Here is a 12,803-nt window from a genome sequence, read left to right as displayed (position 1 = left end):
GACCTGCAGCACAATCTGCGTGACTTCTATTTTACAGGCTGACCACACTGCTCACGTTGCAAAATAAATGTAGAAATCTGTTATGTTATTCAATTATTGCACCCACACTGCTCGTGCGCACCAATGAGCATGTGCGTTGCCAAGGGCTAAAATAAATATCAGTTATATTTCTGACGCAGATCGCGTTGCAGGTCCTGCCTCTCCCATCTCCTCATGGGTTTATAGAAGCAGGTACCCACGTGCCATCTCCTCATTGGTTATACCCACGTGGGTGACTGAAAGACAGTGGCGGTAATGCATCTAATTTATAAAAGTTGCCAATCGCAATATAAAGTCAAGAGAAGAAAAAGCCTGGAAGGAAGAGAGATGACTAGAAACAATTTGGTTGACCGTTTTATGTGTGGATTAATTGGCAGAGTAGAGGACCTTGTGCATTTCAGGTAAAATAACAACTCAATGCTATATCCCATGACAAATTAGCTAGCAAGTGCAAGCTAACTAGCTAAATTGCCATAAATGTTTAATGCTTTTCGACCTGTCCCCAAATTAATAAAATTGGTTCAGAGTTTGTTTTGATATTTTAACCTGCCTGTGGTGACTGCGTTTGGTGTGGGGGGACAAAATCAATTTATGCACGATGGCGCACGATGCGCACGCGCGCAGCCGGTTTGGGATCCGTGTTAGCCCTTGGCAACGCAGACGCTAGTTGGCGCCTCGAGCAGTAGTGCAATTAATTCAATAATATTGATTTCAAAATGTATTTTGCAAAGCTGGCGGTGTAGTCAGCCTGTTACAGGATCAGTTGAACCTGGATGTAAATAGATTACATTTGATATATTTTGAAGTATTATGATGCATGCTATTCGAATATATATAATATAATGTGTACCATTTGCAAGTCTGGATAATGACACAGCAAGAAAATGTGAGAAAGCAAAAAAGAGAGATAATCATGCCCTGCGATCAAAGGAATTCTAACCTTTTCTTGAGCAGGCTACAGTATTTGCGCTCCTCTCAGTTAACGTCCTTGGAAAACCCCTATCTGTATTGATTGTGTGGCCGTATAAACTACACCGCTTGAATGTCACGATGATTACGATGGAGCGAAATGAGGAGATTGATTGAATATATGATAGCTAGAAAGGGAGGAGACAGGTTGCCAAGGTGAATGTAGACTACGTTATTCGAGCCCTCATTACCAAATAGCGCTCGTAATTGCCGCTCGTCGTTCATGAAAGGCGATACCAAGGAACCAGAGGATGTTCGCGTGGAACGGAGGCGTAGCATCACTCACTGAATGGCTGCATGCTGTGGGGATGGAGAGGAAGTAATTTGCGCTCAAGGCAACAGAACAAATACTTTATGATATCTGTGTTTACTTTATTGATAAATACATCCGAAACACCTTGGTTCACCTGTTTCTCTTGCTGTCATAAACTGTGAGCTCCATTTCAGGCCATTTCAATGGAACGGAGCGAGTACTGTCTCTGAGTTCAGTCCATCAGGATAACCTATCAGGACGCAAGGAGACGCACTGGCAACAAAGGTAAACAACGAGTTGCATTCACATTTTCATGATCAGATGTTATGGAAATGGAAGCTGTATCTCACAACCTGACATTCATCAGGTGCGCATGCGAAATAAGTATTGTTTCAGGGGCGTCATGCACCCATTATTTTAGAGGGGGCTTGAAGTAGGCTACATGAAGATGGTGTGTGTGGGGGCACATAAGTAGAAGAATTTTGAATTTTTCAAACACATGAAACACATTTTTCCTGCCATCTAGAGCCACAATCATTGTTCCTAATTCTATGTAAAAGCTATGTCTATTTTTCAACAGGTTATCTTAGCTAAAATGGTAGGACAAGCTACTCTATCTTGATTGATAGCCTGAAATGGCTTGATAACAATTATGGGGTTGGGAGATTGGGAACCTACACTATATATACAACCCTTCAAATGAGTGGATTTGTCTATTTCAGTCACACCCGTTGCTAATAGGTTTGGGAAGGTTGTATGCAAAATAAGCATAGGACAACCCCATATGGTTCTCAGAATGTTATGTGCTAGCTGAAGTGCTTAGCAATTCGTGATTTTTGAAGTTGGTTCAGTTTCTGTTCAATATATATATATATTTTTAAATATCACGGATTCCGTTTATTTAAAAATAAAATTAAGCGCACTATGCATTATGTTGTTTGAATGCCGTAAAAACACAGAATAAAACAAAAGTCCCGTGATGGTAGTGACTGCCCATTACTGCTTATCACTTAACCATAATTTATTCACATTATTTTACTTTAATAAAATATTTAAGACATTGTGTATATTACATTTGTTTTATTTGATGACTTTATAATTTCATTCCAAGTCATCATCTCATCTCTATAGAGCTGCTGCCAATGCTGTTTGACAAAAGTAAATAAGGAATACTTTTATGACTGCTGAATACCAACTATCAACTATCAACTATCAATCACTTAGATCATGTATTTCCATGTGAGCCATCTCGCGAAGCAACAGCTCCTTTCTATATCACCTCATGATCAAGCATTCTTCTCTATTCAGTAGAAGGCATAAAAGAAACACAGACCGGACAAGTACATGCGTAATGGATTATGGTCATTGTAGTTGTAGTTAATTACCACGTTTTATGCACTAAACTATCTAGAATATTGGCCTGTTGGAAACTAAAACACCCTCTACTACATCGCACAGTTCAGGCTGGATCTGCTTTATCTCTAGAAAAACTGTGCGATGTGCACATCGAGCTCACAGAAAAAAACGAAACGAAATGAAATTCAAATAATTGAACCGACATTGGTTAATTAGTTGTTTAAAAAAACAAAAAATAACCAACATTTTGGTTAATCGCTCCGCACTAGCTATCTGGTAAGGATTAGCAGGATTGGGTCCCATTTAGTACCCATATAAAGGGCCCTGTTTTCCCAAAGAGATCTATGTACTGTTCTGATCCATCCTCTCTGATGTGTGAAACTGATACTCACCCTTTGAGGTCACCATCATAATGATGTCTGAACAGCTGAAATAATTTACTAGACAGGCCCGTGTCCATGTTTCTGATATTCCAGCGTCGTGTTTTGAAAATATTGCCTATTTCATAATTGATAATGATGGTCCCCTCCACCCTCTCTCCTCTCCCTGTTTGTTGAGCAGCGTAACGTCAGTAGTACTCCATAAAGGTGCTAAAATCCATCGTCTGGGGTTCAGCGCACCAGAGGGGGGACTCGGAACGCCTCGGAACCTCGCGGAACCCAGCGTGAGTGTGTGGAACCCCTGGGTCTGGCCCTGTGTCCTGGAGGAGGCAGCTGTGGGACAGACTGGCACGTCACGTGGCGCTGCTCTGCCTGACCCCCTATCCAGGCCTCACCCCTCAGAGGGCCCACTCAGTCTGCCTGGTGTGGAGAGGAGCAGGCCCTCAACCTCAGTGGGAAGGAGGAGTAGTGCTCTGTGTTTTTTGTGATAAGAGTTTCCTAAGCGGTGATTTTTCAGGATACCTGGACGGTGGATGTGATTTAGACTATGAGTTTTGCAGTGAGTGGAGTGAGAATGTAGAAGATCACCTTGTTTTACCTCTGAAGAACAACAGGACATCTGATTTGAAGTGACCTGCAGGCTGGAAAACAACTGATAATACCTGGCCTTTGGACTAGAGAAGAGCCTCCGAGACAGTGCTGTTGTTGTGTGTGTGTGTGTGTGTGTAAGCACACTAGACACCCAGTCCTCAGAATCAGGGCTGTTCTGTCACCCTGATATAAGAGGATTACAACTCAACAGAAGACCACACATTACAACCAAACTCCTCAGGAGACTGTAGCCCTATCTTTCTCTTGAATGTTTTCCCTTGTCTCCTCAGTGGCAGCCAGTGCTATTTGATTTAACGTATCTTCCCAAGTCCAGTTGGCTCCTCATTTTACGCACCTCGGTAGTTCCAAGTCAACTAGTTCCTCATCACCATGGTGATGTCCCAGGGCACGTACACCTTCCTGGCCTGTTTCGCTGGGTTCTGGTTGGTGTGGGCTCTCATCGTCATGCTGTGCTGCTTCTGTAGCTTTGTCCAGCGTCGTCTGAAGAGGAGGAGGGAGGAGAGGCTGAGGGAGCAGTGTCTAAGGGCCCTGGAGATGGAGTCACTGGAGTGCCTGGGCACTGCGGGGTTGGCTGGGTACCCTCCATCCAGAGAGCCCCTCCAGTTCTGCCCCCCGCTGACCCTCTCCCCTTCGCTGCACATTCCCCGATCCCTCCCCCAGGGCAGCTGGGCCTCCCCACAAGGTAAGGTACTCATTCTGTAACACTACTTTTTTACTAGAATGTTCTATCACACACACGCACGCACGCACGCACGCACGCACGCAAACACGCACACACACACACACACACACACACACACACACACACACACACACACACTGGCCCGCTGCACAGGAACAGGAACAGGTGTGGAGGGTAGGATTGACTGAAGCTCAATTAGGGGGGGGTTGAGATTAGAGGTCGACCGATTAATCGGAATGGCCGATTAATTAGGGCTGAATTCATAACGATCGGAAATCGTTATTTTCGGGCGCCGATTTGTCGATTATTTGTATTTTTTTAAGTCAGTTAAGAACACATTCTTATTTTCAATGATGGCCTAGGAACGGTGGGTTAACTGCCTTGTTCAGGGGCAGAATGACAGATTTTCACCTTGTCAGCTCGGGGAATCCACTCTTGCGATCTTACAGTTAACTAGTCCAACGCAATAACGACCTGCCTCTCTCTCGTTGCACTCCACAAGGAGACTGCCTGTTACGCGAATGCAGTAAGCCAAGGTAAGTTGCTAGCTCGCATTAAACTTATCTTATAAAAAACAATCAATCATAATCACTAGTTAACTACACATGGTTGATGATATTACTAGATATTATGTAGCGTGTCCTGCGTTGCATATAATCTGACTGAGCATACAAGCATACAAGTATCTAAGTATCTGACTGAGTGGTGGTAGGCAGAAGCAGGCGTGTAAACATTAATTCAAACAGCACTTTCGTGCGTTTTGCCAGCAGCTCTTCGTTGTGCGTCAAGCATTGTGCTGTTTATGACTTCAAGCCTATCAACTCCCGAGATGAGGCTGGTGTAACCAAAGTGAAATGGCTAGCTAGTTAGCGCGCGCTAATAGCGTTTCAAACGTCACTCGCTCTGAGCCTTGAGGTGGTTGTTTCCCTTGCTCTGCATGGGTAACGCTGCTTCGATGGTGGCTGTTGTCGTTGTGTTGCTGGTTCGAGCCCAGGGAGGAGCAAGGAGAGGGACGGAAGCTATACTGTTACACTGGCAATACTAAAGTGCCTATAAGAACATCCAATAGTCAAAGGTTAATGAAATACAAATGGTATAGAGGGAAATAGTCCTGTAATTCCTATAATAACTAAAACCTAAAACTTCTTACCTGGGAATATTGAAGACTCATGTTAAAAGTAACCACCAGCTTTCATATGTTCTGAGCAAGGAACTTAAACGTTAGCTTTCTTAAATAGCACATATTGCACTTTTACTTTCTTCTCCAACACTTTGTTTTTGCATTATTTAAACCAAATTGAACATGTTTCATTATTTACTTGAGGCTAAATTGATTTTATTGATGTATTATATTAAGTTAAAATAAGTGTTCATTCAGTATTGTTGTAATTGTCATTATTACAAATAAATAAATAAAAAAATTGGCCAATTAATCGGTATCGGCTTTTTTGGTCCTCCAATAATCGGTATCGGTATTGGCGTTGAAAAATCATAGTCGGTCGACCTCTAGTTGAGATGGGAGCAGAAGACACATTTTTGTTGTTCACTGTAACTAATGGACAAAGTATATTGTATTGCATTGTATTGTAGAGAAGTCAGCCAGAGTTGATGTGGGCCATCATTCAAACAAAGAGATACCTCCCTGGCCACCAGTGCATATCCAAACTATGATAGCATATAATGACAATAAATTCCCAAAACTATGTTGGTACTCTTTTGTCCACTATTTCATAGATAATATAATTATATTCTTAGCTCAAAATATTACTATTCAATAGTAGTAGTCATTCATAAAGGGCACCATGCAGGGTTCAATATGGAACCATTTTAGTTCAGTCAAGAATAAACTCTAGGGTTCTGATCAAAGATAAAATAATTCAATATAGAACTTTTAGGGGTTCCATATATGAAGCAAGCAATAGAAGCCTTTTTGGTTCTATAAGGAACCTTTTTCTCTAAGAGTGTATGCAACTCTTGACAGCTTTCACATATTGTCCCTTTCCAGTTCAATATGAACGCAACATAAATATACAAAGAGCATAACCCAGGAGACACCTGCAGTTTTCTGTACATTACAAGCTACAGCAGTGACAGCAGGGACTCTAAAGGCATTTTGCTGTAGGCTTTCATCAGAGCTTTCTGCGTTCCTTTGTGGGTGACATGGTGACAGTTAGCGCTGTAGAGTAGGCAGTGCGTGGGCAGAGCGGTGACAGAGTTAGCAGCACAGCAGCCAGCGCAATGACAGACTGCTAGCAGCTCGACATTTAGTAGGCGCCAACAGCATAGCAGTCAGTCAGTGGAGTGAAAGGTAAGCTAGCCATTGAAATAGACAGAGAGCGAGCAAGCACAAAAGCCAGATAGAGGAACTCAGTACCAGGGCAGCAGGACAGGGTGGTTAAGGTGAACACCTTAAAGTAGGAGGAATCTGCTCATTGGGAAGACAGCCGCTTATAAAGGGAAAGGAAATTTGGATTTTTATTTATAAAGGCAAGTAAGTTAGGAACAAATTGTTATTTACAATGACGGCCTACCCTGGTCAAACCCAGACGACGCTGGGCCAATTGTGTGCCGCCCTATGGGACTCCCAATCACAGCTGGTTGTGATACAGCCTGGAATCAAACCAGGGTCTCTAGTGATGTCTCTAGTGATGCCTCTAGCACTGAGATGCAGTGCCTTAGACCACTCCGCCACTCGGGATCCCCTCCCCCAAATGACATAGCGCCAAGAAATAAAATGGCCACAAAATGATTGATATTCAAGGCACAGCTTGTGTTCAGAAATGTAATTGAACAAGCTTCATTTACATTTTTAATTGCAATTTTCTCATGCTGAGATCCATCGGCCTGCAGCATTGGCGAGGGCATGTTCCAATAATACCTCCCACCCTGCACCCTGCAGCTGCTGCTGTGCTTACGTCATGTCCTTGGCGACAGTGGTGGGCCCCGGGGCCCCAGGGCCACTGAGGCTGAGATTAGCAATCATATCCCTAGGGGAGGTGGCTCCGCTCTGGGCTGTCCCTGAGCCGTGTCCCCCCTTTCACCACCCTCCACAGCCCTGCCACCCCTCTGCACTTGTTGGCCCTCTCTTTGTCCAGAGGCATTGCTGACACGGGAAACAAACATGACCACCTGGTCCATGAAACATTCCTCTCATCTCCCAGTGGAAATAGCTCCAGTGCTCTGGGCCTCTGTTGTTACTGTATCGAAGCTTGCTTAGTGTTTATTTATGCATATAGAGGCTGGGGCTAATATTACAAAGGAGGCCAGAGCAGGGCGTTATGAACATGTGGTGGAAAAGGGATCATAACAACATTGGTGTAATTGGTTGTGGAGATGTAGACATACGCAGACAGCAGATCTAAACATTACTGCCACCACGATGACACTTCCAACACATGCTGTAAGGATTTCCATATCAGACATTCTATATCCTCAACATCAATTGGTTGTTGTGTTTTTAGTGAGCAGCAACATTTCTTCCAGTGGAAAAACACTCTGAAGTGCAAAGTGGTATCGCTCACTGCCTGGAATAAATAGTAGTATAGGCAGACTGTGGGTGTGCTTTGAAAGAAATGGAGGCTGGGAAATGGAGTTTAGATTAACCATGTTATCCATGTTATGACCATGTCTAAGCGCACACAAGTACCTCTCCCTTTACCAGGCTGGGTTTCCACACATTACTAGAGAAATGATAACACTAGAGGAAGTACCAGGTGTGGTCAGAGGCTCCAAGACAATCATGTCTCAGAGCTCTAAATGAATTCAAAACACATTTTATTTGTCTCATACACGTGTTTAGCAGATGGTATTGCGGGTGTAGCGAAATTTCTTGTCTACGGACAATTCCTTCAACCTCACGGCTTGGTTTTTGCTCTAACATGCACTGTCAATTGTGGGACCTTATAGAGACAGATGTGTGCCTTTCCATATCATGTCCAATCAATTGAATTTACCACAGGTGGACTCCAATCAAGTTGTAGAGACAGCTCAAGGATGATCAATGGAAACAGGATGCACCTGAGCAAAATTTAAAGTCTGAAAGCAAAGGGTCTGAATACTTATGTAAATAAGGTATTTCTGTTTTTTATTTGTAATACATTTGCCAACATTTCTAAAAACCTGTTTTCACTTTGTCATTATGGGGTATTGTGTGTAGATTGATGAGGAACATGTTTTATTTAATCAATTTTAGAATAAGGCCGTAACATAACAAAATGTGGAAAAAAATCTACCCGCTCTTCTACTCCCACCTTTTCTGTTTCTCTGGGTTTTCTCTCTGTGAGCTGTAAAGGGATTGAAGACAGATGATTGTGCTTTAATACATCAGTAAATTAGCCTCCCACTTGTGGCTTGAGTGTTCCTGTCAGACAAATATCCCATTAATCTCTCTTCACACTGTGTGTGTGTGTGTGTGTGTGTGTGTGTGTGTGTGTGTGTGTGTGTGTGTGTGTGTGTGTGTGTGTGTGTGTGTGTGTGTGTGTGTGTGTGTGTGTGTGTGTGTGTGTGTGTGTGTGTGTGTGTGTGCATGCACGCTTGTGTGTGAAGCCATTTAGCACTATAAAAAAACTGTCAGAATTGAGTCATCAAAGAAGCCTTTACTGTAGGCCACTGTAGTAATCAATGGAATGCTCACCGCTCAACCTATGTTGATTCACAGTTTAAAGGCAAAGCTGTAAGTGTAGGACTTGGCAGTGGTATCAGTAACTCCAGATGTAAAGTCAGTCATTTGAGCTGACTGAGGCGTCGAAGGAGTTACATTAACATTATGTAATAGCCGGTCAGTTTACCAATGATGATCTCCCACACAACCCTGTCCACAGGAACCCATACTGTGTCGATGGAAAAGGGGGAACTAATATACAAGTGTCTGTTTCTCCCCAGAGACGGACGTGTTTGGGAAGCCCCCCTGCTACGAGGAGGCTGTTCTGATGGAGGACCCCCCTCCTCCCTACTGTGAAGTGCTGGCTGACAGCCGGGGGGGCACCTACACCAAGCTCACCCCCCAGGCCTCCAGGCTGCAGCAGCAGGAGCCTGAGACCTCCAAGACTCCCCCTGTCACAGTGTTCTCTGAGCGTGGCTACTCCTCCTTGATCCGCCTGCCCACCGCCCGACGCTGGGACTCCCTGGGTCACCTGCTCTCCACAATGGACCTCAACCACAACAACCTCCCCACGGAGCCCCTCTCTCTGCAGGCCCAGGCCACCGTCACCATGCCCCGCGAGGGCCGGACTCACACACACCCAGAGCTAGGGCTGAGAAGTATCCATGGGCTCCAGGGGCTCAGGGGGCTAGAGCAGAGTTGTGGCTTGCCCACAGCCTTCCCTCTGCTGGGTCGCAGCACAGCCGTGTAGGCCTGACTAACCCTCCTGGAGGTGGGGGTCAGACTGGAGCTAAGGACACTTGGTTGAGGTGGAGAGGCGTTGGGTTGGGTTTGAGGAGTTGCATCTGGGTTGTAGAGTTGGACTAATGATGAAGGGGATAGAGGAGGAGAAATGTCCTTCAGACTCCCAGCAGCCAGAGGTGTTGACAGAGTGAGATGGGACACCCTTTCTAAAGATGGTCTCTCTTCCCAGACTTCCTCTCATCCTCCCTCCATTATCTGTCTCTCTCTCTCCCTCCATTTCTTTCTATTCTCTATATCTCTGTAGTTGTGTTGATCTCTCTATTCTCTGCAGCGTCGCAGCCTGATGCAGATTAGCTATTATATGAGTCTGCTGTTGCCATAGCTCCCTGGAACTGTCTGTTGCCCATGACACCTTGGGCCCCTAGCGACCTCTCCTCCTCGCCGAGTTTCTAAAGACATTTTCATAGCCTTTCTTTGTATGACTGCAGGTTGAAAGAGGGGGAACTCTTTAATGACCTGCAGTAGCTCTGTGTTGCTGTTTCTCTTGATGTATAGTATGTACAGTGAAGGACCAAGAAAGACATGTTGGGGCATTCAGCCCAAGTAACTATCGCCCAGCTCGGAGCATTGCAATGTGCAATGGAAACCCTGTTTTGTATTGAAAAAGCTCTTCTTCAGCATTACTGTCATATCTTCAAGATGTTCTGAAGTGGACTATGAATATCAATTTGATAACCCCCAGCTGGGGATTGTTGCTCCTCAGTGTACAGCAACTGCGTGTGTGCGTATGTGTGTGCCTGCGTGTGTCTGTCTGTGTGTGTGTGTGTATGTGGTTGCTATCTGTCCACGAGGGAAGTGTTTTATCAAGATTGTGATTGTGAATCCATTTCTTTCTTTCTCTCCCTCCGTCATTATCCCTCTGTCTTACTCTCAAGCTACTCATCAGGCTAGATGTCGCTGGGAGACGCTCTCCTTCGCATTGCCATGGTGGTGCTACAGTACATATAGCAGACACCATCACAGAAAATGGCATCTGTCATGGTAGAAAAACAAAGCTATCACCATGCACCAAGCAATTGCAGAGATGGGATTTCTGTTCCTTTTCCTGATTAAAAAAAAAAGTTTATTCAGCTATGAAATGCTTTTGCAGGGGGAATGGAATCTATCCAATCCTGACCTCCCTTACTACCCTGTTAAGCCTATTAGGAACAGTGTTACCACCAAGGTCCACCGCTTTGTTATTAGCTGTTATGTAACCCAATTCAATCACATGACATAATCCACTGAAATTAATGGAGTATTTGATGGCCTGGGCTTACTTGGCAGTACCCTTGAGATGCTCGGACAAATTAGGAAGCTTGTCAGTGCAAAGCTGAAGTGCTGTCCCCAAGGAGCTTATATAAATGTAGAGATAGGGAACATACAGTACCCAACGCCAGGAGAGAGAGAGATGAGAGGGAGAGAATGAGAGAACTACTTGAGGCCATGAGATAATGTTATTATTGAGAGGTAAAAAGTATTTCAGTTTGAATCTATACAGACAATGTCACAGTTTGTCCTGGGTTCTATTGATATATTACGGTAGTTTGTTGTTCTGTGTAACATAGCATTGATGCTGTAACGGCTCTCGTCGAAAGGAGTGGACCAAAGCACAGCGTGCAAAGTGTTCATGATTATTTTATTTCAAAAAACACACAAACAAAATAACAAACGTGAATACGAAAGCGCACAGTTCTGTCAGGCAGAAACACTAAACAGAAAACAAGATCCCACAAAACCCAAAAGGAAAATGACAACTTATATGTGATCCCCAATCAGAGACAACGATAGACAGCTGCCTCTGATTGGGAAACACACACACACACACACACACACACACACACACACACACACACACACGGCCAAAAACAAAGAAATAGAAAACATAGACTTTCCCACCCGAGTCGCACCCTGACCTAACCAAACATAGAAAATAATAACACGCCCACACGCCCAGGTCAGGGCGTGACAGATGCTGATATTTAAGATATTTTTTACCAAAAGTATATTCTACAGCAGATATTCCCAAACTGGGGCAATGCTGTCGGGGGTACGCCAAATAAAAATGTGTTTTGCATTTTATTTAAATACATTCAAAAAATATATTTTCTTCACATTTTCAAACAGTCCATTTATATTTTACAACTTGGCTATATATTTGGGTGAGTTTTTTTATCGCCTGAGTAGCCTCGTTACACTGTCAGAAGTAAAATAACCATCTAGTGTTAAGCGAAATAACAACACAATGTCAAATACAGGTAGCCTAGTCAAATAATTAACATCCAATCACATTAACCATTACTCTCTCGCGGGAATTCCACTAACGGTCCGTATGTAGCCAAACGTAGCTGCTGCTCATTCCGTTTGCTCAAAAATTGATAAATGGTTAAAAAGAGTAAGGCCCTCGTCCATAGAGACACGTGCCAGCTCTACTGGTAGTACTGCTACTACCAGCAGTACTACACCTGCACCTGTCGACGACAAGTTGTTCTGCTTCCACAAGCACATCCAATGCTAGTATCAGTAATTCTACAGTTGTTGTTAGCCCAGCTAGCATGGACAATGACAGTTGTGAATCTGATGCAGCCGAAGAGCTACTGCCCCCTTACCCGGGAAAGCACCGAACAGCAGACAGGGACGTTGGACCATCAAAGAGGCACAAATAAGATGAGATCTACATTGACTTGAGGTTCACTTATATTGGGAGTAGCCACAGTGTGTTATATGTGCAAAAGTACTATCTCACAACTCGATTAAACCTTCACTCTTGCGAAGACATTTAGAAACAAAACATGGCCATTTTAAAAATAAGCCACAGGAGTTTTTTTGAGCGAGAATTAAGATTACTTTTAAGTATTAAGACATGTATAAAAGCAACAGACACCATTAATAAGAAGGGGCTAGAAGCGTCTTAAATGGTGAGCTACCGAGTGGCTAGGACAGGCAAGCCCCATACTATTGTGGAGGACTTCATTCCTGCTGCCCCAGATATGGCTGGGACAATGCTGGGGGAAAAGGCCCCAAAAACTATAGAGACAAGGTCTTCATCAAACAACACTGTTTCACAACGCATCAGTGACATGGCAGGAGATGTTCTGAAATAATTACTGCTTTGCATCCAAGCCAGTG

The 12,803-nt window shown here is 44.0% G+C and overlaps 1 protein-coding gene across 1 annotated transcript; it reads left to right on the top strand.

The window, feature by feature from the left end:
• The first annotated feature begins 816 nt into the window (after positions 1-816).
• Positions 817-11,369, top strand: LOC110533605 (proline-rich protein 7). The gene is made up of 3 exons (XM_021617993.2): positions 817-1,546; positions 3,179-4,291; positions 9,173-11,369. Exons 2-3 carry the CDS (start codon positions 3,979-3,981, stop codon positions 9,640-9,642), a joined length of 783 nt encoding a protein of 260 aa, XP_021473668.1. The 5' UTR covers positions 817-1,546; positions 3,179-3,978; the 3' UTR covers positions 9,643-11,369.
• Positions 11,370-12,803: the final 1,434 nt, after the last annotated feature.

Source organism: Oncorhynchus mykiss, chromosome 10, assembly GCF_013265735.2.
Source record: "Oncorhynchus mykiss isolate Arlee chromosome 10, USDA_OmykA_1.1, whole genome shotgun sequence".
Lineage (NCBI taxonomy): Eukaryota > Metazoa > Chordata > Actinopteri > Salmoniformes > Salmonidae > Oncorhynchus > Oncorhynchus mykiss.
This window is presented reverse-complemented; position numbering and strand designations above follow the sequence as displayed.

Bases quoted from the DNA above. Each gene is read 5' to 3' on its own strand.
- LOC110533605 (XM_021617993.2), top strand. From the start codon at position 3,979: ATGGTGATGTCCCAGGGCACGTACACCTTCCTGGCCTGTTTCGCTGGG. The intron at 4,292-9,172 runs GTAAGGTACTCA...GTTTCTCCCCAG, and splicing joins CAGCTGGGCCTCCCCACAAG to AGACGGACGTGTTTGGGAAG.